At 41.5% G+C, this 27,814-nt stretch overlaps 1 protein-coding gene and 1 pseudogene across 2 annotated transcripts in view; one reads left to right on the forward strand and one right to left on the reverse strand.

The window, feature by feature from the left end:
* The first annotated feature begins 5,026 nt into the window (after positions 1 to 5,026).
* LOC148774296 (uncharacterized) overlaps positions 5,027 to 27,814 on the forward strand; it is a 35,372-nt gene continuing 12,584 nt past the window's right edge. The window contains exons 1-4 of one of the 2 annotated variants that reach the window (XM_088830184.1): positions 5,027 to 5,109; positions 7,218 to 7,276; positions 13,187 to 13,269; positions 18,955 to 19,081. In XM_088830184.1, coding sequence (XP_088686310.1) covers positions 13,255 to 13,269; positions 18,955 to 19,081 — 142 coding nt within the window. In that variant the 5' untranslated portion in view covers positions 5,027 to 5,109; positions 7,218 to 7,276; positions 13,187 to 13,254. Of the gene's footprint in view, positions 5,110 to 7,217; positions 7,277 to 13,186; positions 13,270 to 18,954; positions 19,082 to 27,814 lie in introns of those variants that run through there. The other variant, XM_088830185.1, reaches the window with a different exon arrangement.
* LOC148774297 (ATP synthase F(0) complex subunit C2, mitochondrial pseudogene) lies at positions 17,734 to 18,131 on the reverse strand (annotated as a pseudogene).

Raw genomic sequence — 27,814 nt, forward strand, 5'->3', positions numbered from 1 at the left:
GTTTATTGCTCTAGTGTTTCTCAGAATTTTAAGATAATATTTGGAAAGTTTCCAAATTTTTTGAAACTGAAAAATATTACATAGTTGGAAAAAGTTTTATAACTGTGATATAAGTATTCGGTTCAGTTCAGTTCAGTTCAGTCGCTCAGTCGTGTCCGACTCTCCGCGACCCCATGAATCACAGCACGCCAGGCCTCCCTATCACCAACTCCCGGAGTACACTCAAACTCATGTCCACAGAGTCGGTGATGCCATCCAGCCATCTCATTCTCCGTCGTCCCCTTCTCCTCCCGTCCCCAACCTTTCCCAGCATCAGAGTCTTTTCCAGTGAGTCAACTCTTCGCATGAGGTGGCCAAAGTATTGCAGTTTCAGCTTTAGCATCAGTCCCTCCAATGAACACCCAGGATTGATCTCCTTTAGAATGGACTGGTTGGATCTCCTTGCAGTATAAGGGACTCTCAAGAGTCTTCTCCAACACCACAGTTCAAAAGCATCGATTCTTCGGCGATCAGCTTTCTTCACAGTCCAACTCATTACTTTTGGTTAATAGACACTGAGACACTTATTGATGAATTTTAGTGAATGGTTTCTTTATGTCTTGTATATATCTATCCGATACATGTAGTCAACCAATTACAACCCAAAGCAGACAGTGATACAGGAGAAGTATTCCAAACAGCGATCTTGCTGCTGCTGCTGCTGCTAAGTCACTTCAGTCGTGTCCGACTCTGTGCAACCTCATAGACGGCAGCCCACCAGGCTCCCCCATCCCTGGGATTCTCCAGGCAAGAACACTGGAGTGGGTTGCCATTTCCTTCTCCAAACAGTGATCTTGGGAAGACCTAAAAGTCATGCAATCAAACATTTTTACCTCAGGGAAATTCAGGAAGACATGTATGACTTTGAGTGTCATTGGAGAAGTGGTGGAAGAAATAACAAAGGAATGCCTATAACTCATGATGGAAATCTCACTATGGCAGAGGTCAACAGTGTAGAAAGGATGTGGAAATTAAGCCCTTTGTAAATAGGCGTGGATTAAATGTGCAGGATAAACGGCAGATATTTCAAACTGATGGGATAATTTCTGAATGTAATGAAGTTACGAGGTCTGTCAACAGTAGTTTGTCACCTTCACCACTTCAAGGAATACCTCCTAGTGTTCAAACTAACCTTTCTAATATATTTGGGAGTCATTTTTTGCGTCCTTTATTACTGACACAAGATCCAACAGCATACTGGGAAAGAGCTTCCAAGTATATTGAGTGTAGGAAAACCTTTAGTCATGTCTCAGCTCTCAGGAATCATCAGATAATTTATTCAGATGAGATATTACATAAGTGTGACCTATGTGTCAAGGTCTTCAGTACGAATTCACACCTTGAAGTTCATCAGAGAATTTATAAGGGAGAGAAACTTACACATGTGATGAGTGTGGCAAGGTCTTCAGTCATAAAACAACCCTTGCAAATAACCAAAGAATTCATACTAGAGAGAAACCTTTCAAATGTAATGAGTGTGGCAGAAGCTTTAATTGCTCCTCAAATCCCTCTAGACACCAGATAATTCATATAGGAAATAAATTATATAAAAGTGATGTATGTGGCAGTGTCTTTAGTGAAAACCAAACCTTACAGATCATCATAGAGCTCATAGTGGAGAGAAGCAAAGAAAAATGGGAGAAGGTTATAAATGTAATTTTTGTGGTAAGCTGTTTACTTACAGTTCACACCTTTTAATTCATCAGAGGTTCCCTATGGGAGAGAAACCTTACAAATGTAATCAATGTGGAAAGGACTTTAGTGAAAAGGCACCCCTTGCAAAGCATCAAAGAATTCATACTGGAGAGAAACCTTACAAATGTAATGAGTGCGGAAGAGCCTTTAGTCAAAAAGCACATCTTCAGCTTCATTGGAGAATACATACAGGAGAGAAACCTTACAAATGTAACGTGTGCCAGGTCTTTCAGTCGAAATTCACACCTTACAAGTCATCGGAGAGTACATTTTGTAGAGAGACCTTTCAAATGTTTTGAGTGTGAAAAGCCTTTACTCAGGTCTCAAACCTCACCAAACATCAGCAAATCCATAAATGAGAGACATCACCCAAGTGTGATATACATTGATCTTTAACTCTCAGAGGTCAAAAGAAACTATACAAATATCATGAGTGTGGCAAAGCTTTTGTGTATGGAAGCCTCATGATCAGACAATTCATAGAAGAGTGGAACGTTACAAATGTAGTGAGTGTCTCAGAGTACTTAGTGCAAATGCATACCTTTTGATCCATATTGGAAAGAAACATTAGAAATGTAATGAGTGTGGTAAATTCTTCAGTGTACTTTCAAGCCTAACTTGCCATCAGATGATATACAGAGGTGAGAGCCCTTGCAAATATAATTGAGGTTGCAGTGCTTTTGGAGGTGGTTCATATCTTTATGCTTCAAGAGAATATTCACACTGGATCGAGCGCAGATGATATTGAATGTGGTCAGGCCGTTGAAAATCTACTCATTCTAAAAAAGTTCATCACCAGTGCCAGGAATGTGAGCAACCTTTTCTCATTGGTCCCCCTTGCACCAGTAATCAAGTTGTTTGTACTGCACCAAATAGTACTAATGTACTGAGTTTTGAATAGCTTTTAGGTTGTGCCTTAGACTTACCAAATACTTCATGATTTAAGTTGCAGTGAATATGGCAAAGCTTCATGTTATTGTTCATTTGTCACTAGATGGCAGAATATTTATCTTGAAGAGAAAGCACACAGATGTAAAGTGTATGGCAAGGCTTTTACCCAAAGATCACAAGTTGGGGAACATACTGGAGCAACACCTCCCAAATGCAATGAGTGTGGGAAAACCTTTACGTTGAGTTCAGGTATTAGGACCTGAGCCATCTGATCATGAGAATGTTCAGTTTCTGACCATGAAGCCTAGCCATGATGAAAGCTCAGTTTATGAGTCTTTGGGATGGACTAGATACAGATCCCAGGTGCCAGGTCATAGTGATGGGAGCTTCTGATCATGCTGAGGATTTTGACTGAGCTATAAGGAAAAGAATGCCTATGAGATTCCGTATCAAACAGCCAGCTCTGAAACACACCTAAGTGTGGGAGTTGGCTACTAGAAGTGCATCTAAGAAGATATTGCTAAGATTGATATATTTTGACATGTGCTTTTGAAAATAACGTGTAATCTGCCGTTTTCGAACGTTCTCAAAATGTTTATTAGATCCCATGATTTGATGGGGGTATGGAGTTCATCCATAAATCCCAAATCTTCGGAAGACTGTATTTTTCAGACTTTGTTACCCACATCTGAGAGAACATTGTTGTTCAGTTGCACAGTCATGTCCGACTCTTTGCAACCCCAGGGACTGCAGCATGCCAGGCTACCCTCTCCTTCACCATCTCCCAGAGCTTGCTCAAACTCATATCCATTGAGTTGATGCCATCCAAACATCTCATCCTCTGTCATCCCCTTCTCCTGCTTTCAATCTTTCCCAGCATCAGGGTCTTTTCTAATGAGTCGGCTCTTCACATCAGGTGACCAAAGTATTGGAGCTTCAGCTTCAACATCAACCCTTCCAGTGAATATTCAGGACTGATCTCCTGTAGGGTTGACTGGTTTGATCTCTTTGCAGTCCAAGGGACTCTCAAGAGTCTTCTCCAACCCCACAGTTCAAAAGCATCAGTTCTTTACCACTCAGCCTTCTTCATGGTCCAGCTCTCATATCCATACATGACTACTGGAAAAACTATAGCTTTACTATACAGACCTCTGTGGGCAAAGTAATTTCTCTCCTTTTTAATATGCTGTTGAGATTTGTTATAGGTTTAGAAATTACAGACCTAAAATATATTACAACTTGCAAATAGAAAGTGAAAAATTCTAATTATGTTCATACTGAACATGTAATCAACTTGAAATTACATTATGGATATTATTTAGTTTAGTGTAATTTCCTAAACAATTTTTCCGAAAGATACTTAACAGTCGGGCTTCCCTGGTGGCTCAGACAGTAAAGAAGTCGCCTGCAATGCACAAGACCTGGGTTCGATCCCTGGGTTAGGAAGATCCCCTGGAGGAGGGCATGGCAACCCACTCAAGTATTCTTGCCTGGAGAGTCCCAGGGACAGAGGAGCCTGGCAGGCCATGGTCCATGGGGTCGCAAAGAATCCGACACAGCTGAGTGACTAAGCACTTCCTTCAAAGTATAGAATAGAGTATTTTAAAGAATAATGCAGTTTTCATCAAAAGAAAAAAGAATTTTTTTCTCCTATTTTGCTTTCTTTTTTTAGGTCATCTATACGAAGTTATGGATGCTAGGTAAACTTTGATAATCGTTTCAAAGTATACGTATCAGTTAATTTTTCTCTGTAGCTTAAACTTACACAGTGATATTTGTCATTGTAAGAGTTGCTTATACAACCCTTTTTATGTCACTGTTTAAAGAGTTGGGTTTAGAAAGGGAAATAATTAAAACACGTTGGATAAAAGAAACAATAACGCAGTTTATAATCATTTAAAGTGTCTTGCTCTTTTTAAGGCTGTGGTTAGTGACCCAAATGATCACATCCCTTAGCTCCTCCATCTCAGACACCCAGGTACTGACCCTGAGTTTGTTGAACTCATTACTATGCTGAGTTTGCTGTTTTGTAGGGTGTCAGTAGGGAATAGCCCATTTCTACCCAGGGAGAGTTTTGTATTTGTAATATAGAGACTAGTCCCATTCTTGTTTCTTAAAACTGCCCAAGTTCCCAGATCTCTGAATTGCTTCACCTCACTAGCAGGATCTGAGCACAACCTGCTGTGAAAACAGCTTTTTATTGAGAATAAACCCTTTTAGTCTTTAAGAGGAAGTATCTTTTCTTCCGACATGACTTGAAGCTTTTACCTGAGCAGCGTTACGGACATTAACTTAATCCTGTCAAGGTAACAGGCCCCGCCCCCTCCGCGCCCCGCCCCTCCCACGAGCAGTGCGCACAACGGGTGCTCGCCCCGCCCCTCGTCGGAAGCCGCGGCTCTAATACCAAAACCCCTTTCACGCAGACCCGGAAGTTGCAGAGCGCGGAGCCGAGGTCCCCGAGCGGCGCTTAAGCGTCCTTCTAGAGTAAGTTTGCAGAGACCGCCGCCCCCCCTACCCTCCCGCCGGCTCACTCGTCCCCATGGTGTGGAAATTGCCAGCGACCTGAAAACCCTGGCACCCGGTGCTTGGCCCCGGATAAACGCTGCTGCTGCGGCCCAGTTATCTTTTCGTTTGGGTTTTAAGTGTTTCTGAGGCGGTTTCGGCCCTCGGTCTGCGTAGACACCGCCTCTGGAGACTTTTTCCTGCTTAAAACCCTTTTTTACCTCTGGCCTCGCCAGGTAAAGCCCTCTCTCGCGAGCTGGAGTCGCGCCCCGCCGCGTCGCCTTCTCGACCGCTGGAGGCAGAGCCCGTCGCCCCGGTCCCGGGATTCCGGAGAGCCCGCCCCGCTCCTGAGCCCCCTCCCTCCCAGCCCCTCTGTCCTCGCGTCTCAGGCCGCTCCTTCCGCCCCGCAGGCCCCTTTCCTGTCAGCCCGTCCCTTCCCCGCGTAGGGTAGGTGACCTGGGCCAGCCATGTGACAGCCAGTGCTGTTCCATGCCCAATTCAACTCGGTCGGAAAAGGTGCTCTTCCGGTCCGGGGGCGTCTCGTTCTGTCGCCCACTCAGTAAATACAGGAGGCGGGAGGATCAGGAGAAGCAGAGTCAGAAGGACTGAGAGAAATAACTGAAACTGAGGAGAAAAGCGTCAGGGAGAACCAGTGGGAACACTTGAGAATGGCTGAGGGACTTGCACAGGGATAGTCAAGTCAAAGAGGTTAAGCCTTGAAGATAGCCAAATGAGTAAAATAGACAAGTATTAATAAATTAGAAAGCTAGATCGCCAGGGATTGGAAAACAGCTTAGGGAGAACAGCCCTGTATCATTGATGGGGAGGCGAAGGGCGATGAGGGACGTCAGAGGTGAACAGTCCCTAACTGGGTTTTGGCCGGGTTTGAGTCCAGGCCTCTTGGGTTAGAGTCCCTAGTTGTGTTTTCACCCGGTTGGAGTCTCGCCACTTGGGTTCAAGTCTCAATCTGAGGTGGCCGGTTTTATCATGGTGCTGGTGGAGAAAGAGGCCAAAGGGTAAGGAGTAGAGGAAGAAAGGGCTGGAAGGAAGCATAGCCACATGGCCTGCCAGAGAGTGGGGAGGAATGGAGAGTCACAGCGCGAGAAGGGGAGTAATCTGGAGCGCAGAGAGGGAGCCGAAATGGGGGAAGAAAGAGGCAGACATAGATATGGAGTTTTGAAAGACTCAGGAAGTTTGGGGAGAGAGCATTTCGAGGGGGAACGAATTGCAGCAGCCTGGGACAGGACACGTGTGAGGGAGGAAATAGGACAGGAACAGCAGGAGAGCAGAGGGGGAGAAAAAGAGACACAGAGACCCAGATGAAATCGGGAGATAGGTGGACAGAGGGGTAAGCTCGATCCAGGTGTGGCCAGCTGTTTGGATACAGATGATTTTTTTAGTAATACATTTCAAAACTCCTGTCCATAAGGCTTGTGTCTTTTTTATTACTTGTGGCAGAAGATGACTTTCATTTGCAAACCCTGTTGAGCCTGGGGCAGTGGCTTGATTCACTGAGCTGTGAGTGACCCCCTTCCATTGTCCCATCACGAGATAGAGGTCAAGGAAGAAGAGACCTGGGGCAAGAAATGACTGACTCTGTCTCGCTGTGGTAGCTTTTTTTTTTTAATTAATTTTTTTTGCTGTGCTGTCTTCGGTTCTGTGCCGTGGACTCAGGAGCTGTGGCTCCCAGGTTCTAAAGCACAGGCTCAGTAGTTGTGCACAGGCTTAGTTGCTTGTACTTGTGGGATCTTCCTGAACCAGGGATAGAACCCATGTCCCCTGCATTGTCAGGCAGGTTCTTATCCACTGTATCACTATTGGGTAGCATTTTTAAACAAACACTTTTTTTTTTTTAATGGATTCACATTTTCTCCTTTCTTTTGTATGGTGCTTTTTGTAGTTTGGAATAGGTCTTAATTCATTCAGTTTCTGTAATCATTTTTAACTTCAGAAATAAGCTTTTTTAGTTTCCAGTATTCTACTCTTATCATCCTTTTCTAAATATGATTATTCTCAGAGTTTTTTAAAACTTTGACACCAGATTTTTAGATTAAAAATAATTCACAATCTTTTTCTCAAATTTTTTTCAGATTCATTCCTTGCCTGAGTGCTTTCTTCCCTTCATCTTGTGCATTTGAAATTTTCTTTGGTAAGTAGTAAATCATCTTAGACTATTTTGTGCCATACTTTGCCGGAGCCTGCCGGCAAAGAGAACAGGTCCGGACCGCAACGACGTAGAAGCCTGAGAAAAGAATTAAGGAGTAAAGAATGGGGTCGAGAGGACTGAATGCTCGTGAAGCAAATCAGTGACTTTATTGAAGAAGGCTAGGGTTTATATACCAAGTGAGACAGGGTACATAAAAATACCAAGTCATTTACCAGGTTAATTATTATATCTATAGAAGATTACAAAGGCTTGTTTGCTTTCTAAGACAAGCTTGGCATTTAGACTAATGCTCACGAGATAAGAAAAACAAGTCCGCAGGCTATAAAAATTAGGGAGTACATTCTTAATCTATTTTAAGAGATAAGGAAAAGATACCTACATAAATCTGGGGGAAAAAACAAGAAACCAAGCAAAGGGTTATTTGCTCTGTTTTTCTCAAGGAAGAACAAAGAAGGCCTGGTAAACGTTTTATGACTCTTTTAAGGGGTGGCGGGACAGGGAACAGCACTTACAAGGCGTTCCCAGGGCCGACATTTGGGGCCTTGTTCAGGCCGGCTCCCCGCAATACTTAGCAATGTCACCTCGTTTATCAGTTCTAATGAGGTAGATGAACCTAGAGCCTATTATACAGAGTGAAATAAGTTAGAAAGAGAAAGACAAATACTGTATAGTAATGCATATATATGGAATTTAGAAAGATGGTACCAACGATCCTACATGCAGGGCAACAAAGGGAGACGCAGATGTAAAGAACAGACTTTTGGACTCAGTGGGAGAAGGCGAGGGTGGGATGATTTGAGAGAATAGCATTGAAACATGTATATTACCATATGTACAATAGAATGATCAGTGCAAGTTCGATGCACGAAGCAGGGCACCCAAAGCCAGTGCTCTGGAACAACCCAGAAAGATCGGGTGAAGAGGGAGGTGGAAGGGGGTTCAGGATGGGGGGACACATGTCCAATTCATGTTGATGTATGGCAAAAACCATCACAATATTATAAAGTAATTATCCTCCAATTCAAATAATTAAAAGTTAAAAATGAGAAAACTGAAAAAATAAAGGTTAATAAGCAAAGATCACCTCTCCACCCTTTCTCTGAGTTCAAACAGAAATACATCTTGGAGGATTTTATATATGGGATATCGTGTAATAAAATAGACATATTTTTAACTGTGGTTTTACCAAAGACATGAATTGTGTATAGTGTTTATGTGTGCACACACAAATGGATATTTCTGGTCTCAGCTCTTTACCAGAGGATAACGGAGGTATGACATTAGATGTTGTGAAATTAAAGACATTTCTTTGAGAAATGGGAAAATAAAAGAACATTTAACATGATAAAACCAACAAAATAAAATGCTTCCTTCTTTCCTTTCAAAAAAAGAAAAAAGCCTCCTAGTTTAACTGGTTAGTCTAATGGTCTGTTTTCTCCATTTTCTATGATCAGTGAAAAAAGTGAGCTGTGAGTTGACATGAAGATGTTTCTTTCAGGTCCCTTTTTTATTTTTCTGTGCAAATGAGGAAGGATGGGCTGGACTGACTTGAACCTTCCAACAGAGCCTCTCTATTCATGATGAAAAAGATTGCTCAGGTCCTATTTCTAAGCTGACCCCTAACAATGTTTTTTGTACCAGTGGATATATATTTGCAATTCTGTATTTTAAAAATATTTTACTGCAGTCTTATAATAAAGAATTATCTGCTTGGTTTCAGTTTGACCCAACCGTGAAAGAAAAGTTTCTTTCGCTCAGATACATGACAGATGTTCCTGGTGTTAAGTGGGATGGGCAATAAGGACAAACTTGGCCCACTTGCCCTTCAGCCTCCCATTTCATTATTCAGTTATACCCGGTTCTCTTCACTCAGCTCAGACCTTCTCATAAACGGCTTCTCTCTGGGCCTGACGGAGCCCACTTGTAACATGGAGATGAGAGACTAGACCGGAAACTCTGAGCGTGAGCAACACTGACCCCTGAAATGATTAGCCGAATTGGCTGTGTGTCTGTGTGTGGCAGTTCTGGTTTGGAGGGAGTGTCTGGTATTAATTAGAATTTTAAATAGATCCCAGTCCTCCCTGAATGAAAAACGAAAGGGAAAACTGGAGGATGGAGGTAGGATCACAGGCTCAGAATCAGATGACTTCTATTAATAAGGCAAAATCTGAAGGGAGATTTTTTTTACATCCTGACGTTCAGACCTCCACTGACTTTCATTTGTTTTGGGACAAAAGCTTGACTCCTTGCTGTGACTCCACAGCCTTCTGTCAAGCCCAGGGTCCTGTCAGTGTCTCCAGCCTCATCCTGGGAACTGACCGTTTGTTCATGGTTCAGCCTGTCCTCATTTACCTTTTCTCTGTTTCCAAATACCATAACCATTTCTGTCTGACATCGTAGTTTCTTTTCTCACCTTCAAGTCACCCTGACTCAGGCCCTTTGTCACCCTTCAAGTCTAGGCTCAGAGAGGTCTCCCCATCCCCTCCTAGCAGTCTCTCTCATGTTACCCAGATTTATTGCCTCTGTATCAGTTGCCATCAGCAGAAAGTAATGCCCTTCTTTGCAGCTTATTTTGAGTCCTTCCTGGATCCCCTCTTTTTAGGGCTCATAGTGTTCCTCTTCTTCCCAGCAGTACCTGATACTGGAAATGTCTTTTGATGACGGGACTATGGGTTGGGCTGAATAGTCCTCAGGGAAGGCCTAGAGAACAGGGCAGTTGATGAAGATGTTTCCCATGTTCTGGACATTTCAGCTGTAATTGATCTTTACCCCATGTGACTACTTAATTACTCAAAAGAAGAGCCAAGAAATATAGGAAGTCCTGAAAAGCCCTAAGAACTGGTGTCCTCAAGCAGTGGGCTAAGATGTCCCCACGTTTAATCTGCTGTGTTTAGTCCGCTGCAGCCCCCAGATCTAAGCTCTGTCCATCCAGGGACCAGTCACCATCGTGGACAGCAGCTTTGCCTTCTAGGAGTTCATGTGCTCAGTGTCAGCAACTGTGACTTCAGCGTGCTGAGGATGAGCAGAAATCCAGAATCTAACGGGGCATGAAGGAGACGTTGACCCCCCACCCACACCCCAAGAGCTAGAATATCTTCCAAGTAGGTGTGGGTGGAGAAAACAGGAGATGGTGAGACCTGGAGACCCTTGCTTAGAGACTTCCTCATCTCAAATGCCTTTGTACCTGGACTCCATAGTGTCCCCAGGTGTTGGCAGACTTTCCCAGGAGGGCCAGTCTCGTGATTTTCATACCACATGTGCAGTGTCCTTTGGGCGGTAGCTCATGTGCACTCGTCTTGTGATCCCCTTTGCCAAGAAACCCCTGTGCGCTTTAGTCTTGCTTAGTCCAGTCGTGCAGGGAGGAGAGGGAGACAAATTGGAAAGTGGAGGGAGCCTGGTGGGGTCTGCAGGAGGGTTGTGGCAGTGCTTGGGGCATCAAGGTGAGCCCAGTGAATGGAGCGTGCGCCCATCCCAAGTGTAGTTACAGGGACAAGGGGGGTAGATCTGTTGGCAAAGAATGTCTCAGTTCAGGCTGGAGAACCTGGAAGTGGGTTTGTTGGAGAACCCGCATGGAATGGTTTGAGGTGTTCTAATGCCTTAGCTCATGTTCCCTGGGACAGCAATGCTGAGGCTGACATTTACCTGCACAGGTTTGATTTGACAACTCGTGACCCCACGTGAGCAGCAATGAAGGACATGGAATTCAGCCAAGAGAAGTCTTTTCCACTGTTAGAACTGTGGCCTGGGCTGAGCCTGCAGGCACTGTGGGTGCAGGAGGATGGGAACCTTGTGCTTGAGGGGCTGGTTCTAGAAGGTGCCCCCAGCATCCACTCCATTTCCTGGCTTTTATTGGCTCTTAGCAGTCAGGCACCGTAGAGTAACAGGGAAAATCTCAGGTCATTTTTTGCATCAACTTTGGTATCATTTTTTACTCGGGGTTGCCGGTGAAGAAAATTTCATGTGCATTTGGGAAGATACCAAGAGAATCTGGCATGTTTCTTTGGAAGATGCTGAGGTATCACTGGGTCATGTGCATCAATGGAATTATCCCTCTTTTTTAGTCTTTGGAGATTTCAGTGTTTGACCTGGATCACTCATGGTAAATGAAAATATGGTGTCTTGTGTCTGTGGATCCTTGGGTGTCCTCTTTTGTATTTTGCCTCATGCATGATTTATCAGGGATTGGAATGCTTTGTGTTTGTATAAGAGAGTTCGAGGCTCATTATGGGCTCTGTGGACACTCTGTTGGACACCATGAAAGTTTGTAAGTTTGTTTGAGTCCCACTGGGAAATTAGGAGTACTAAGGTTAAGATCGCAGAATGTTTGTTATAAGGTGGTCCTGCTCGGTAGGGATCTCTGGGCCCAACCTGAGAAGAGTCATGAAGTCCTGTGACGTAGGGGTAGATGGCTTTGAGAATCAGAGGGCAGCGATGCCACAGTGATCTGCAGCCCAGAGGCTTGTCCTCTAGAAGATGCATCTGCAACTCTCTTGCTGCCAGGCCAGTGTTGGTTTCTCTGTTATGCACTCCTGTCCCTCCCAAAATAAGTGCACACACAGGTCCAGTAGAAAAAACACAAAATCTTAACTGCACTGTTGGTGGTAATGTAAATGGTACTGCTGTGTTGGAAAACAAAATGGAATTTCCTTAACAAATTAACATAGAATAGGCCTACAGTCTGCCAAACCCATTTCTGACAGATATCCAGAGGAAAAACGATCAGTTTTTCAGGGATATGTCCGCAGTCCCATGAGTGTGACTGGATTTGCAGTAGCCAAGGCATAGACACAGCCCAGATGTCTCTTGACAAAAGAATAGGTAACAAAAGTGTGGTATAGAAATATTTATATATACTGTATATACATGAACTATTCTTTCTCTGTACGTAAATATAAAAATCAAGGATCCTGCCTTGATGCCAAAAGGAATGAACCTAGAGACAATTATGCCAAGTTAAATAAGCCTGACAAAGGAGGACAGATACTGTATGTGGAAACTAGAATTGACAAACTCATAGAGCCATCGAGTAATAAGGCTGTTACCAGGAGCCTGGGTGGAGGCGGAAATGGGGCACTGTTAGTCAAAAAGTAGAGATTTTCAGTTGTAAACTAAGTAAGTTCTGGGGATCTGAGGTACTGCATGCTGCCAGTATTGTTTCTATATACTTGAAATTAGCCCAGAGAGAAATAATACAGTGTACTCATAGGTGGAAGTGTAAGTTACTCGACTATAATAATTATTCAGTGTATGAATCTATCACATGATCACTTTGTACACAGTACGTTTATACCATTTTTGCTAGTTACACGTTAGTAAGGCTGGGAAAGAAAAAGAGAGTTGGGGGGTACTTTTCTCCTCTGAATGGTGCTCAGTCCAGGCTTCACATTTCATTGATGAGGCATCTTGCATACCCACGTTTTGTACCCTCTGACCAGAGGTTCCCCTTCAGGTAGTTTGTGTTGGTCCACAGCTCGAGAATGTTTAAGGTGCCTCAGTTGACTCCAGTCTGGATCCCTCACTGAGCATCAGGACTGAGTCCTCCTAGTCCTGAGGGCTGAGATCTGGGCTGAGGAGGGGGTGCTGTGCTCTGAGTGGGGCTGGACCAGGGCCTGCTGTGTGACCTGAGGGGATCGTGGGGTCAGCGGAGGTGCCCCCTGCTGCTGTGTACATGAGGCCTCACCAGGAGCGGAGTGTGATCCGAGGGAAAGTGTGGGAAAGTCCCATATTGATATCTCTGCGGGAGTTGACTGTCCTGAGTCCCTCCTGAGACAGTGGCCACAGGGGACTGTCTGTTCCACACGGTGAGGGCTTCCCTGTGTGTGTGGTTGGGGCTCAGGAAGGGGATGTGTTGACCCTAAGCATTAAACAGCATGTTTTCAACTTTCATGATAGACCTCTGAAGACTTGTGTTGCCTGAGGAAGCCCAGAAAAGGAGGAAGAGGAAAGAAAAGGAGTCAGCAATGGCTGTTTCTCAGGTAAGGTCATATTCAGTCTGTCCTTCCTGAAATGCCCTTCTCTGGACTGGCTAATCGTGTCTGACTCTGGAGTGTCCTTTCTGACTCCTGTACACGTGCACTCACCCAGGGCCTTCCCTCAGGTCCTGTCGTCTCCACTTAGATCCTGTCTCCCCATGACCCAGTGACCTGGCCCTTGTGAGGAGGCTCCCCTGGGCACCGTCCTGGGCAGGGCTTCTCACCCACGGGTTGTAGATGATGTCTCAGTGCTGTTGGCCAGCAGGGATTGCTTAGGGCCCATCTGGATGCGCTGTCTGCTCTGTCAACCAGGGTAAGGAAACTGCACGTGGAAGTCAGGTATTAATATGCACAATAGCTGGTAAAATCTGGGAATCAGATCAAATAGTGGCAGTTCTCACTTTTTTAAGGCAGTTCAAACTAAAGATGTGGGTCAGTCTCTTTAAATCGTATTGTTAATAGAATGAAAAGTTCAGAAATAGACATCAGTGATACAGGGTTTTTTTAGTTTTTCATCAGATTTAAACTGTGAAATGAATCTAAGTCTCTGGCAGGTGGAAATTTTCATCACCTCCATTCTTCAGAGGTTGTCCTTTCACTCTGTGGATTGAATTCTTTGTCACAGAGATACTTTAACCTTTAACGCAAGCAAGATTCCAGCTTCATTATTTTGCTGGTGGATATCTATTTTCTCAGCATCATGGTTATTGAGACTGTCCTTTCCCTTTTGTGTATCTTGACATCCTTGTGAATATACCTTACATATACACAAAGGATTGTTTCTGAGTACTGTGTTCTGTTCAGTTGGTTTATTTGTCTGTTTTTATAGCAGTACCACATCACCTTGATTACCTTGTAATAGGTTTTGAAATAGAAAGACTTCCATCTTCCTTCTTCAAGAGCTTTTCTGTTTGCTCTTTGAATAGTTCTATGACTTTCACCATGTTATATTCTGCTTCTACAAAGATTGCCATGGCAGTTTTGATAATGAGTTAATTGGTTGATTGATCCTTTGTGTGGTTATTAAAGAAACTTTTTTGATATAGTATGTTTCTTTTGTAATCTTTATGATTTTTACCTATGAAACTTTGTCATGTGGGAAAAAAGATAAATTTACTTCTTTTTCAATTTGGGGACCTTTGAATTCTTTTTCTCATCTAATTGCTCTAAGGGTTTCAGTGCTTTGTTGAACTGTAGTGCAGAATGTGCATCCTTGCCTTCTTGACTTCAGAGGAAACACTTTCATTCTTTCCCCATTGCTGTGCTCTTTTCATAATGGCATTTATTATGTTGATGTTGGTATAATTTATTGGTTGTAGTTTCTTGAGTGTTCCATCTTGAAAGGTTGTCAAATTTTTGTTGGGTGGTTTTTTCCTGCATCAAGGTGATCCTGTTTTTGTTTTTTTTTTCCCTTTATTTTTTTTTCCCTTTAATCTGTTAATGTAGCCTGTCATATTAATTGATTTTTGTATGTTGACTTCTCCTTGCCTTACATGAATAAAATCCACTTGGTCATGGTGTCAGATCTTTTAATTTATTTATTTAAATTATTTTAATTGAAGGATAATTGCTTTACAGAATTTGTTGTTTTCTGCCAAATACCAACATGAATCAGCCATAGGTATACATATGTCCCCTCCCTCCCATCTTCCTCCCTATCCCACCCCTGTAGGTTGTTAGAGAGCCTCTGTTTGAGTTCCCTGAGTCATTCAGCAAATTCTCATTGGCTCTCTACATATGGTAATGTAAGTTTCCATGTTACTCTCTCCATACATCTCACCCTCTCCTTCCTCCCATCCTCCCCTTCCTCCCATCCTCCCTCAGTCTGTTCTCTCTATCTGTTTCTCCAGATCTTTTTAATATGTGTTGAAGTTGGTTTGCAAGTATTTTCATTTTGCATCAGTATTTGTCAGGGGTATTGGTTTCTAGTTTTCCTTTCTTGTGCCTTTGGAAAATCAGCAAACTATTAGAATCATGCTTGCTCCATAGAATTAGGAGGCTTAGTGGTAATTCCTTTGTAAATGTTTGGTAGAATTTGGTCCTGTATTTTTCTTAGAGGCTTCTGACTATTTTTAAATCTCTCTAGTTATAGTGGGCTTCCCTGGTGACTCAAATGATAAAGAATCTGCCTGCAGTGCGGGAGACCCAGGTTCTCTCCCTGGGTTGGGAGATTCCCTGGAGAAAGGAATGGCTGTCTAGTCCAGTATTCTTGTCTGGAGAAATTCCATGGACAGAGGAGCCTTGTGGGCTACAGTCCATGAGGTCACAAAGAGTCAGACACGACTGAGTGGCTAACACTTTCACTTTCAGCACTTTTCAATTTTTTAATTTCTTAATAAGTAGAATAGTTTATATGTTTCTGGGAATTTGCCAGTATCTGCTATATTCTGTCATTTATAGGCATTATTGGTCATAGTACTTCCTTATCTTTAGAAACTTTCTTTGACCTCAGTTGATCACTCCTGTTTCATATCTGTTTTTAGTTTTTTGAATCTTTTTCCTCTTTTCCTTAGACTAGTTGGGGGTTTTCCTATATAGTTTTTTCAAAACATCAACTCTTGGTTTGTTAATTTTTATATTTTTCTACTTTCTATTTTATCTCTGGTTTAATCTTTCTTATTTACCTGTTTCCTTCTGCTAAACTTGAGTTTAGTTGGTTTTCCGTTTTCTGCTTCCTAGAGGTCTAAAAATAGATTTCAGATTTAAGATCTTTTCTCCTTTTTACTGTAAGCATTTAAGAGTTCAGACTTTGCTTTTAGTACAGTCTTCTCTGTGTGTTTTAAGTTTTGTAATGTTGTCTTTTCGTTTTCATCCATGTATTTAAAAATTTCCGTGTGATGTTTTTTCTTAGACCCATTTGTGGTGTAAGAGTGAGTTGTTTGATGTCCACATTTGGGGAATTTTCTGTCTTTTCTTGTGTTTATTTCATTGTTGTTAGGGAAGATACTTTTATGGTATCAGATTCTTAAAATTGTTAATTTTGGCCTAACATGTGGTCTCTCAGAGAGAATGTTTTATGTGTCCTTGAGATGCGTGTGTTTTATGCTTTTGTTGGGCCGTGTGATCTGTCCATGTCTGTTTAACTTGGGTGTTGAAATCTTGTACTATTATTGTGCCGCTGTTTCTGTCTTCCTTTCCCTTAATGTTTGCTTCATTTTTCTGAGATCTCTAATGTTAGATGTATATATATTTTTACTTGTTACACCTTTTTGGTAAATTGACCGTTTTATCATTATACATTATGTATCTCGTTGTATTTTTTTTTTCTTCAGTCTATTTTGTCTGATATAACAGTCTCCCCTGCTTTCTTTAGGATGGACTGTCTTTTTCCATCCTTTCACTTTCCACCTTTCCATGTCCTTAGGTTTGTGAGTACTACCTGTTTCAACTGTCTGACAACCGCTGTGTCTCTTGCCCTGTGTTATCCTTCTGTTACTTCTTCTAGCGGCCCCTGCTCATGCACATCGTATGGTGGTGAACACCACCCTGGACAGCTCCTTTTATGCCTGGACACCCTGGACAGCTCCTTTCATGCCACTGTAATTTCAGAAGGAATATATTGAATGTTCCCTTCCCATCATGATGTTTCTTGAGATAGTCTTGCTTAATAACTATGTTTTTTTTCTATATTCTTTTTTGCCATGATTTTTAATTCTTGAATAAATTTTTTTACTTTACTATTGTGATAATTTTTTTTGTCATAATCTAATGACTTCTAATTTCAAATCACTGTTTTATTAATGGGAAAAAAAGCAAAGAAAGTCTTTGGCTTCTGTTAATGCCTTGCTATGTGAATTTAAATGGATAAAATTGTATTTGTATTTTTGTATATGGTAATTTTATTATGAATTGAGTTCAAGTATTCTTTTTTTTTTAATGTTTTTACCAGTTTTCTTTTGGTAGCCTAGTATAGAATCCTGTTGACAAACTCAGCTGAGTACAAAGGATACATTTTTATCGTCTGAAAGATGCTGAAATACATGTGAATAAAAGGATGATATAAAATTGTCCTAAAAATCTGTCAAGAGACGAATCCTCTCATTTCAGTTAATTTTTTATAAATATGTATGCATGCATGTGCAAGTCTGTGGTTTAGATGGAAAACATCATGATTTAAAAACTATGTATTACCTTTTATTTCAGTTGAAATCATCTTATCAGTATAGTCTGTGGCCTTGAAATTTTCTAAACAATCCTATTAGTGTTTTAAGTAGTAAATTACTAACAGTTGTGTTTCTGTATCCACATCTATAATGATGTTTCCTGCCATTCCACATTGTTCACCTTGGGCCTTTTTTTTTTCCCATATTAATACAATATTTATTTGTTTTCCTTCTGTCAAACCCTGAGCCCACCACTTTCTCCATGCTGCCTGGGGAGTTACAGGAAAGGGAACATACAGGGCAGACACAGGAGAAAGAACTATGGGAGGTGGAAATAGCTCCTTCACATCTTGAAGAAGATGAGCTAGAGCACCATCAGGCAAAAGATCCCCATGGCCTTTGAGAGGGCCAAGCCCATGGCGTAGAAGAGCTACTGTTTCAGAAAAGGGTTCCTGGCATAACAGTGATGAAGCTCCCGAACACAGTCCCATTCCAGCCCCAGAGCCAGCCACCCCTGCTGTGGCAGCTCCAGCTCCAGGGACCTTGGCTGTTGTGTCAGAGTCCCTTGAAATGGCACTGGTTTGGAAGCTGTGGCTAGGAATAAGTGAGATGGTCCGGGGACCCGGGGCTGCCAAGTTGCTGTGGCTCTCATCGGTCAGTGTCTCCGGTCCTTCACCACCACTGCGGACAGTGATCACTCAACAGGAGGGAGGTTCTCCAGATCAGGGAGAGGGTGGAGACGAATTTGGTGCAGGCGTCCATTTTCAGGGCATGAAGGCCCGAGGCCGAGAGCTGCTCCCCTGCAGAGAAGACAGAGGGGCAGGGAGGAAGCTCACCTTGGACTTCTTTCAAGTTTTCTTTAGGAGCCCTCTGTCAAAGGACTTTTAATGTTCTCTGTATTACTTAACTGTTAGATGCTTAAGCTTCCGTTGCTGAGCCCAAGCCTCTGAGTTCAGCTGCTTCGTGTAACGTTTCTTACCTCCTTGATCTGAGTCACGTTTCTCAGAGTGTCTGTGACACAGTTTTTCTTTTGTAAGGGAAAAGATCGTTCTTTAATGAGCTATATGTTGATGACAGGGTCTTGCCTGTAAAATACTTATTTAATGTTTAGAGGAATACTACAGTAATTTAGAGCAACAGGAAGCCTTCAGACACTTTTGGTTCTTGCTGCTGTTATCAACATCATAAGTGAAAATTTTTCCCTTTCCATTAAAAGTGCTGTGGACTTCGTCATCTCTGAAGACACCACTCATGTTGTACCTCATCTAGATAATGAATTGCACTGTGTGGAACATAATATCTGACACTTCTGTATAGCCAACACAGTGTTGAGTTTTATTTTTATATATCTCATGGATTTTGAAGAATGATGAAAAATCCATATTAATTGGAGGATCTCATAAGGTCTTATGAAAAAGCATAAGATATTAAAATTAGAGATCCATAATTTCTCCAGATACCCCTTCATGGATCTGTTAGAACACATACTTCAACCAAGTCAATCCTTACCCCTTACTACCTTTCTCTTTTGCATGAAAATGAGAACTTTTCATGGCCCTTTTGGTGACATGTGGTTTCATTTCAGGAACGACTGACCTCTGAGGATGTGGCCATTGAATTCACTCAGGAGGAGTGGGAATTCCTGGACCCTGCTCAGAGGGCCTTGTACAGGGACGTGATGCTGGAGACCTACAGGAACCTGCTGTCTGTGGGTGAGGATGACTTCCTTCCAGAGCTGCCCTTGGGTATCTGCATCTTCCCTGTGTGCCCCTTGGGAGGCCCTGATGTCTTTCGTCTGAGAGTTCTGTTGATCCGGGTATGACACAGCTTCACAAGGTTAAACTGATCCTCTTCAGATGCTGTGTCTGTTTCATGTCACTGAAAAAGGATCAAACCTGCACCCTCTGCATTGGAAGTGCGGAGTCTGGACCACTGGATCACCAGAGGAGTCCCAGAATTTCTGTTTCTGATCTGAATAGTATCTCTACACTGGAGCATGAGAGAAAGCTCTGGACAGTGGGGGGGTGATATAAAAATAGCCCAAAATACAATGTATAAAGAAAAACGAGTATCTCAAAAGGGCTGTTTTTTCTGTTTAGGAGTGGACAAGCTGGTGGATTCAATCCTCTGGGGTTGTTACTTAGGAAAATATAAGGAGAGTGGGTAGAGAGACCGTCTTTTTGATCCTAGATCCTACGAGGGGAGCATATTTGAATCTCGCGGGCTCTTAGTTGCCATCTGTAGGTCGAGCACATGGTCCCACCTCAAGATCCTGTAATGTCTGACCTTCACGTTGTATTATTTTTACTCTTGTGCTGTTCTAGGCAGTCTGGGAATGTCAACTGTTCCCAATGTTACGTTCTCCTTACTTTGTATCATCTTACCCCTTAAATTTCTTTGAAATATATGCCTGAGGGTCTGAAATTTTATCTGGTTTCCTTGCTGTGATAATCCACCTGTGTTTAATTGGCAACCTCTGGTGAGTCTCTGTGGAGTGGATTTCCTAGGTAACAGAAAACTGTGATGGAGACACTATTCCTAATGTTATTTTCTTGCTCTGTAGAAAGTCTCCACTTGAAGCTATCCAGTAGAGTGGTCAGTATGTTCTGGGATTATGAGAGAGAAAGTATCTCGAGAGCCTGATACATCTTTCCAGGTTATTTTCTGGCTTTGGAGACTCTGTCAAGAGCACCATGACAGTGTCGTTCATGTATATCAAGGACCATATATTTTAGCCTCTGTAAATGTTATGGGAATTTATCCCAGGACAACTTTGTCCAAGTTCACATTCTCATATCTATGAGGCTATTGGCTGCACTGTTGTTCTGTGCATTGTAAGTATTTTTTAATTTTATCAGTGAGTTCAAATTTCTGTGTTACTCTTAGTGTTTCTGGTTTGTATTTGCAATGCATTGGATGGTTGATTGGGGAATGGTCCCTATGGTGGAACTGGTGATCAGTCCCTCTTAAAATTCTTTATATATTCTTTGTACTCATCTACTATCAGATGTATGATTTCCACATATATTCTCTTTTACCGTTGATTGTCTTTTCAAATTCACTGCACTTTAATGCACAGTGGTTTATAATTTTGATATGGTTCAATTTATTAATATCTGGTTTTATTTTGTGGCCTGTGGTTTTGTTGTTATGTCTCGTAAATCATTTGTGGTTCCAATTTCCAGAAACATTGCCTGCACTTTACTTCTAGGAGTTTTATACATTTGGAACTTAGGTTTAGGTCTTTGAACCATTTTGAGTTCATTTTTGTCTATAGTGTAAGATAATGTTCCAAGTAAATTCTTTTGCTGGTGGGTATTCAGTTTTGTCAACATGTCTTGTTTCATAGACTGCTTCCCCCATTTAGTAGTTTTAACACCCTTGTGAAACATCGTTTGAACATCTCTGCAAGAGGTGTTTTTGTTTTTGTTTTAACTATTCTTTTTAGGTATGCTGCTGCTGCTAAGTCGCGTCAGTTGTGTCCAACTCTGTGTGACCCCACAGACAGCAGCCGACCAGGCTTCTCTGTCCCTGGGATTCTCCAGGCAAGAACACTGGAGTGGGTTTTCATTTCCTTCTCCAGTGCATGCATGCATGCTAAGTCTCTTCAGCCGTGTCCGACTCTGTGCGACCCCATAGATGGCAACCAACCAGGCCAGAATACTGGAGTGGGTTGCCATTTCCTTCTCCACTTTTTAGGTATAGTTAATTTACATTGTTGTGTTTCAGGTATACAACAATTTACAAGATAGTTAATATAGTTCCCAGAGCTATATCGTAGGTTCTTGTTGTTTATCTATTTTATATATATATTAGTTTGTATATATTCAGACTCCTAATTTATCTCTCCCTTCCCTCTCCCATCACCATCCTGCACTATCCCCTTTGGTAACCATTAGTTCAGTTCAGTCGCTCAGTCGTGTCCGACTCTCCGCGACCCCATGAATCACAGCACGCCAGGCCTCCCTATCCATCACCAACTCCTGGAGTTCACTCAAACTCATGTCCAGAGAGTCGATGATGCCATCCAGCCATCTCATTCTCGGTCGTCCCCTTCTCCTCCCGCCCCCAACCTTTCCAAGCATCGGAGTCTTTTCCAGTGAGTCAACTCTTCGCATGAGGTGGCCAAAGTATTGCAGTTCCAGCTTTAGCATCAGTCCTTCCAATGAACACCCAGGATCGATCTCCCTTAGAATGGACTGGTTAGATCTCCTTGCGGTACAAGGGACTCTCAAGAGTCTTCTCCAACACCACAGTTCAAAAGCATCGATTCTTCGGCGATCAGCTTTCTTCACAGTCCAACTCTCACATCCATACATGACCACGGGAAAAACCATAGCCTTGACTAGACGGACCTTTGTTGGCAAAGTAATGTCTCTGCTTTTTAATATACTATCAAGGTTGGTCATAACTTTCCTTCCAAGTAGTAAGCGTCTTTTAATTTCATGGCTGCAATCAGCATCTGCAGTGATTTTGGAGCCCAAAAAAATAAAGTCTGACACTGTTTCCACTGTTTTTCCATCCATAAGTTTGTTTTTTATGCTGGTGAGGTTATTTTGTGAATAAGTTCATTTGTATCATTTATTTCAGTTCAACATATAATATCCTATGATGTTTGTCTCTGTCTGATTTCACTTAGAATAATCCCTAAGTCTGTCTGTATAGCTGCAAAAGGCATTACTTCATTGTGTTTTATGCTGTGAAGGTGGCAACCCACTCCAGTGTTCTTGCCTGGAGAATTTCATGGACAGGGGAATCTGGCAGGCTGCAGGCCACGAGGTCTTAAAGAGTTGGACATGGCTGAGCTACTTTCACTTCACAATATCCACTTGTATATACGAACCACATATTCTTTATCCCTTTGTCTGTCAGTGAACATTTAGGTTGCTGCCATGTTTTGCCTGGTATAAATAGTGCTGCTAAAAACATTGGGGTGCATGTATCATTTTGAATTAGTTCTCATCCTGTCTGGATATTTGCCCAGGATTGGAATTGCTGGTTCATGTGATAGCTCTATTTTTAGTTCTTTATGGAACCTCCATGTTATTCTCCAAAGTGGCAGTACCAATTTATGTTCCTTCCAACAATGTAGGGGAGGGTTCTCTTTTCTCCACACCCTCTTAAGCATTTATTGTTAGTAGACTTCTTGATGGTGGTCATTCTGACCAGTGTGAGGTGATACATTTTTGTGGTTTTGATTTGCATTTCTCTTATAAGTAGAGACGTCAAACATCTTTTCAGGTGATTGTTGGCCATGTTTGTCTCCTTTGGAGAAATATCTGTTTTGATCTTCTGCCGAGTTTTTGATTGGGTTGGTTGTTTGTTTGTTTTGATATTAAGCTCTGTGAACTGCTTGTATATTTTGGAAATAAACCCCTTATAGGTAGCATGATTTGCATGTATAGTCTCCTAGTCCAAAAGTTGTGTTTTTGTTCTTTTTTTGGTTTCCTTTGCTTTGTAAAAAGGTTTTAAATTTAATTATGTTTCATTTGTTTGCTTTTGCTTTTACTACCATGACTCTAAGAGCTAGATCCAAAAAAATTTTGCTGACATTTTTGTCAGTGTTTTGTATTTGTTTTCCACTATGAGTTTTATAGTCTCTGGTCTTGCATTTAGATATTTAATACATTTTGAGTTTATTTTTGTATGTGGTGTTAAAGAATGTTGTAACTTCGTTCTTTTTCATGTAACTATCCATTTATCCTAGCATCACTTATTAAAGAGACTTCTTCATTCTATAGTCTTTCCTTCTTTGTTATAGAATAATTGACTGTAAGTAAATTGGTTTATTTCTGGGTTTTCTATCCTGTTCTACTGATCTGTGTTTCTGTTCTGTGCCTTCATCATACCACTTCCCTGGTGGCTCAAACAGTAAAGCGTCTACCTACAATGCAGGAGACCCAGGTTCAATCCCTGGGTCAGGAAGATCTCCTGGAGAAGGAAATGGCAACCCACTTCAGTATTCTTGCCTGGAAAATCCCATGGACAGAGGAGCCTGGTAGGCTATAGTCCATGGGGTCACAAAGAGTTGGACACGACTGAGCGACTTCACTTCCACTTTAATGACCGTAAGTTTGTAGTATAGTCTGAAGGCAGTGAACATGATTCCTCCAGCTCTGTTCTTCCTTCTCAAGATCGTTTTAGATATCAGAGTCTTCTGTATTTTGGTACAAATTAAATTTTTCTTTGTTTTATGAAATATGTCATTGTTAACTTGATAAGGATTGCATTGAATATGTAGATTGCCTTAGATAGTATGGTCATTTTGACAGTGTTACTTCTTTCAATCCAAGAACATGGTATATGTTTCCATCTGTTTGTGTCATCTTTGGTATCAGTCATCAGCATCTTATAGTTTTATGAGTATAGTTCTTTTGACTTTTTAGGTAGGTTTATTCCTTAGAATAAACTGTGGAACATTCTGAAAGAGATGGGAATCCCAGACCACCTGACCTGCCTCTTGAGAAACCTGTATGCAGGTCAGGAAGCAACTGTTAGAACTGGACATGGAACAACAGACTGGTTCCAAATAGGAAAAGGTGTACGTCAAGGTTGTATATTGTCACCTTGCTTATTTAACTTATATGCAGAGTACATCATGAGGAACGCTGGGCTGGAAGAAGCACAAGCTGGAATCAAGATTGCTGGGAGAAATATCAATAACCTCAGATATGCAGATGACACTACCCTTATGGCAGAAAGTGAAGAGGAACTCAAAAGCCTCTTGATGAAAGTGAAAGAGGAGAGTGAAAAGGTTGGCTTGAAGCTCAACATTCAGAAAACAAAGATCATGGCATCTGGTCCCATCACTTCATGGGAAATAGATGGAAAAACAGTGGAAACAGTGTCAGACTTTGTTTTTTTGGGCTCCAAAATCACTGCAGATGCTGATTGCAGCCATGAAATTAAAAGACGCTTGCTCCTTGGAAGGAAAGTTATGACCAACCTTGATAGTATATTAAAAAGCAGAGACATTACTTTGCCAACCAAGGTCCGTCTAGTCAAGGCAATGGTTTTTCCCGTGGTCATGTATGGATGTGAGAGTTGGACTGTGAAGAAAGCTGATCGCCGAAGAATCGGTGCTTTTGAACTGTGGTGTTGGAGAAGACTCTTGAGAGTCCCTTATACTGCAAGGAGATCCAACCAGTCCATTCTAAAGGAGATCAGTCCTGGATGTTCATTGGAGGGACTGATGCTAAAGCGGAAACTGCAATACTTTGGCCACCTCATGCGACGAGTTGACTCACTGGAAAAGACTCTGATGCTGGGAAAGGTTGGGGGCGGGAGGAGAAGGGGACGACAGAGAATGAGATGGCTGGATGGCATCACCGACTCTGTGAACATGAGTTTGAGTGTACTCCGGGAGTTGGTGATGGACAGGGAGGCCTGGCGTGCTGTGATTCATGGGGTCGCGGAGAGTCGGACACGACTGAGCGACTGAACTGAACTGATTCCTTAGAATTTTATTCTTTTCTATGAGATGGTGAATGGGATTGTTTCATTAATTTCACTTTCTGATATATCATTATTAGTATATAGAAATGCAGCAGTTTTCTATATATTTTGTATCCAGCAAGTTTAGTCTGTTCATTGATGAGGTCTAGTAGTCATGCCACTCCAGTACTGTTGCCTAGAAAATCCCATGGATGGAGGAGCCTGGTAGGCTGCAGTCCGTGGGGTTGCTAAGGGTTGGACACAACTGAGCGACTTCACTTTCACTTTTCACTTTCACACATTGGAGAAGGAAATGGCAACCCACTCCAGTGTTCTTGCTTGGAGAATCCCAGGGACAGGGGAGCCTGGTGGGCTTCCATCTATGGGGTCAAACAGAGTCGGACACGACTGAAGTGACTTAGCAGTAGCAGTAGTCATCTGGTGGCATCTTTGGGGTTTTCTGTGTGTAGCATCATATTGACAGTTTTACTTCTTTTTTATTTTTCTTAACTTGAATTCCTTTTATTTCTTTTTCTTTTCTGATTGTTGTGGCTAGGACTTCCAAAAATATGTTCAATAAAAGTGGCAATAGTGAACATTCTTGTTTTATTCATGTTTTTAAGGGGAATGCTTTCAGTTTTTCCCTGTTGAGTATGATGTTAGCTGTGTGTTTGACATATACAGTCTTAATTATGTTGAGATAGGGTCCATCTGTGCTGACTTTCTGAAGGGTTTTTATCATAAATGGCAGTTGAATTTTCTCAGAACCTTTTCTGCCTCTATTGATGATCATATGGTTTTTAGTCTTCAACTGTTAATGTGGTGTATCATACTGATTAACTTGTGGATATTGAGAAATCTTGCATCCCTGCAATAAATCCCACTTGATCATGGTATGATCCTTTTATGTATTAGTAACTGTTTGAATCTGCTCTTTTGAACTCAGGGAAGGTCTAGGAGAATAAAGCTTTTTTCTACAAAAAGTAGTTGGATGCCTCAGAAAGGCTTTTGTAACTGAGAAGGTCCTCCAGAGTCAGTTTCAATCCTTCCTTTTCTTTGAAAGTCCTCTATCTTGAGATGAACATGAGTGGAAGAAGAAATGGAATAAATGTCCAATAGAGAGATTAATCATACTTGGCAGAGGAACCCAGATTTAGATAGCCTTTTGCTGGGTTTTCCTTCTGATTTCTGCTAATAAGATTCTTACACAATATCCGGGAATATTGTGTATGTTTTTTTGAATATAAGCATTCCATTGTAGCTGACAAAATGCACAGTTGGATACTTTACGTTGTAAATAGTATAACAGGTATTATCCTGCTTTCTCCATATATCACGGCCACTTTTAAAATCTCTCTCTTCTTTCTGTCCCATACCCATAGTATACTGCCCATAAACCTGCTGAACCAGTTCTTTTCTTTTAAGGTCAGTATATTAGTTTGTGCTCTCAGTTATTTTCACAAAGACATGCAGTCACAAGCTGATATCTAACATAAACCTGAGTACCCTGTGCTCCATGCAGGCCCTTTCTTAGTCCTCACCATTCCTCACATAGTACCTTGATATGGATGGAAACATTGTTCTTACCTACCACATCCCTCCACCTTCTATATACTCTCACTGTAAAAATAATCTCTGGTCATTTATTGAACAAGTTTCTCAGGACATGACCTAAATCACTCTGTGCATCCATGATGACTCAAACCATTTCAAGATGGGATGGTTGAATAGTAGTTAAACAGACTACTTCTGTCTTGTATCTTCCTTGATGTTTTCTAAGTTTCTTGTATTTTTTTTTCAATATTTTCTAATCTATTCATTTGGTGGGGGGTCATGTTTACAAATAAGTTTTCTCAGTCTGTAGGTTCAGATTCATATCCTGGTTCTCTTACCACTTTGTGGGCCAATTGGGTGTGTCTCCTGCTCTGATTAGAGAAACACATGTTAATTTACCTCAGGTCTTTTAAAGCAAATTAATGCTGTCAGTTGGCTTACAGCAGTGCATGTTTTATAGTAAATACTCAAAATTTACTTTTGTTTAAAAAAGGTAGTATCTATATTCTGTCATGTTCTTTATGATATGACTTTATCTACATTATATCTTTTTAAAATTTAATTTTTTAATTGAAGGATAATTGCTTTACAGAATTTTGTGTTCTGTCAAATCTCAACTACATTGTATCTTGTATGCTTCTCACTTGCAACATTTTTCAGCAATATTGTGTCTGACCCTAGTCAATAAATACACAGAGCACTCACTTTTTATTTATTATATTTTGGTGCCATTAAACCAAGTAATTAAGAATAGTGCATAGCTAGAGATTAGCCTTCCTTGGTGGCTCAGTAGTAAAGAATTCATCTGCTAATGCAGATCAGGTTTGATCCCTGAGTCAGGAAGATCCCGTGGAGAAGGAAATGGCAACCCACTCCATTATTCTTGCCTAGGAAATCCCATGGACAGAGGAGTCCGGTGGGCTCAGTCCATGGGGTCACAAAGAGTCAAAAACGACTGAGCGACTGAACAACAACAACATAGGTAGGGATTGCTTTGGTTATTGGCTGTTAGAAAAGTGGTGAACATTTTATGTCTTAATTTATGTGTCATTTACAGATGATGGTCTTTTAGTGTGTATTCTGCAATACAGCTGACACATACTACTTGTTGACATTGTAAAATGCCTTTTCTTTTTGGGTATGTAGTTCTATAGCAGATTTAGAACACTATGTTGTTTCCAAAAAATTGTTTAAGTCATATTCTTCATTTTCTCATTTGTTATCAATTGTAAACAACCAATTATGAATAGTTAATTATTAATTGGGTAAGCTTGGTTTTGGATTATACTGTTACATTATATTGTTTAGAATTTATTTATATACAGTAAGTATGCAGAACACAATGATAGTGTAATATTTTTCAATTTGAGACAACTGTTGATTGATACATTCCAAGGTGTCCTGGTAGAAAAATACTCTGTTTTTGAGAGTTGGCGTAAGATTGTCCAATGTGACTG

The sequence above is a fragment of the Moschus berezovskii genome, chromosome 22 (genome assembly GCF_049115385.1).
Source record: "Moschus berezovskii isolate FMDL1 chromosome 22, NW_MosBer_1.0, whole genome shotgun sequence".
Classification (NCBI taxonomy): Eukaryota; Metazoa; Chordata; class Mammalia; order Artiodactyla; family Moschidae; genus Moschus; species Moschus berezovskii.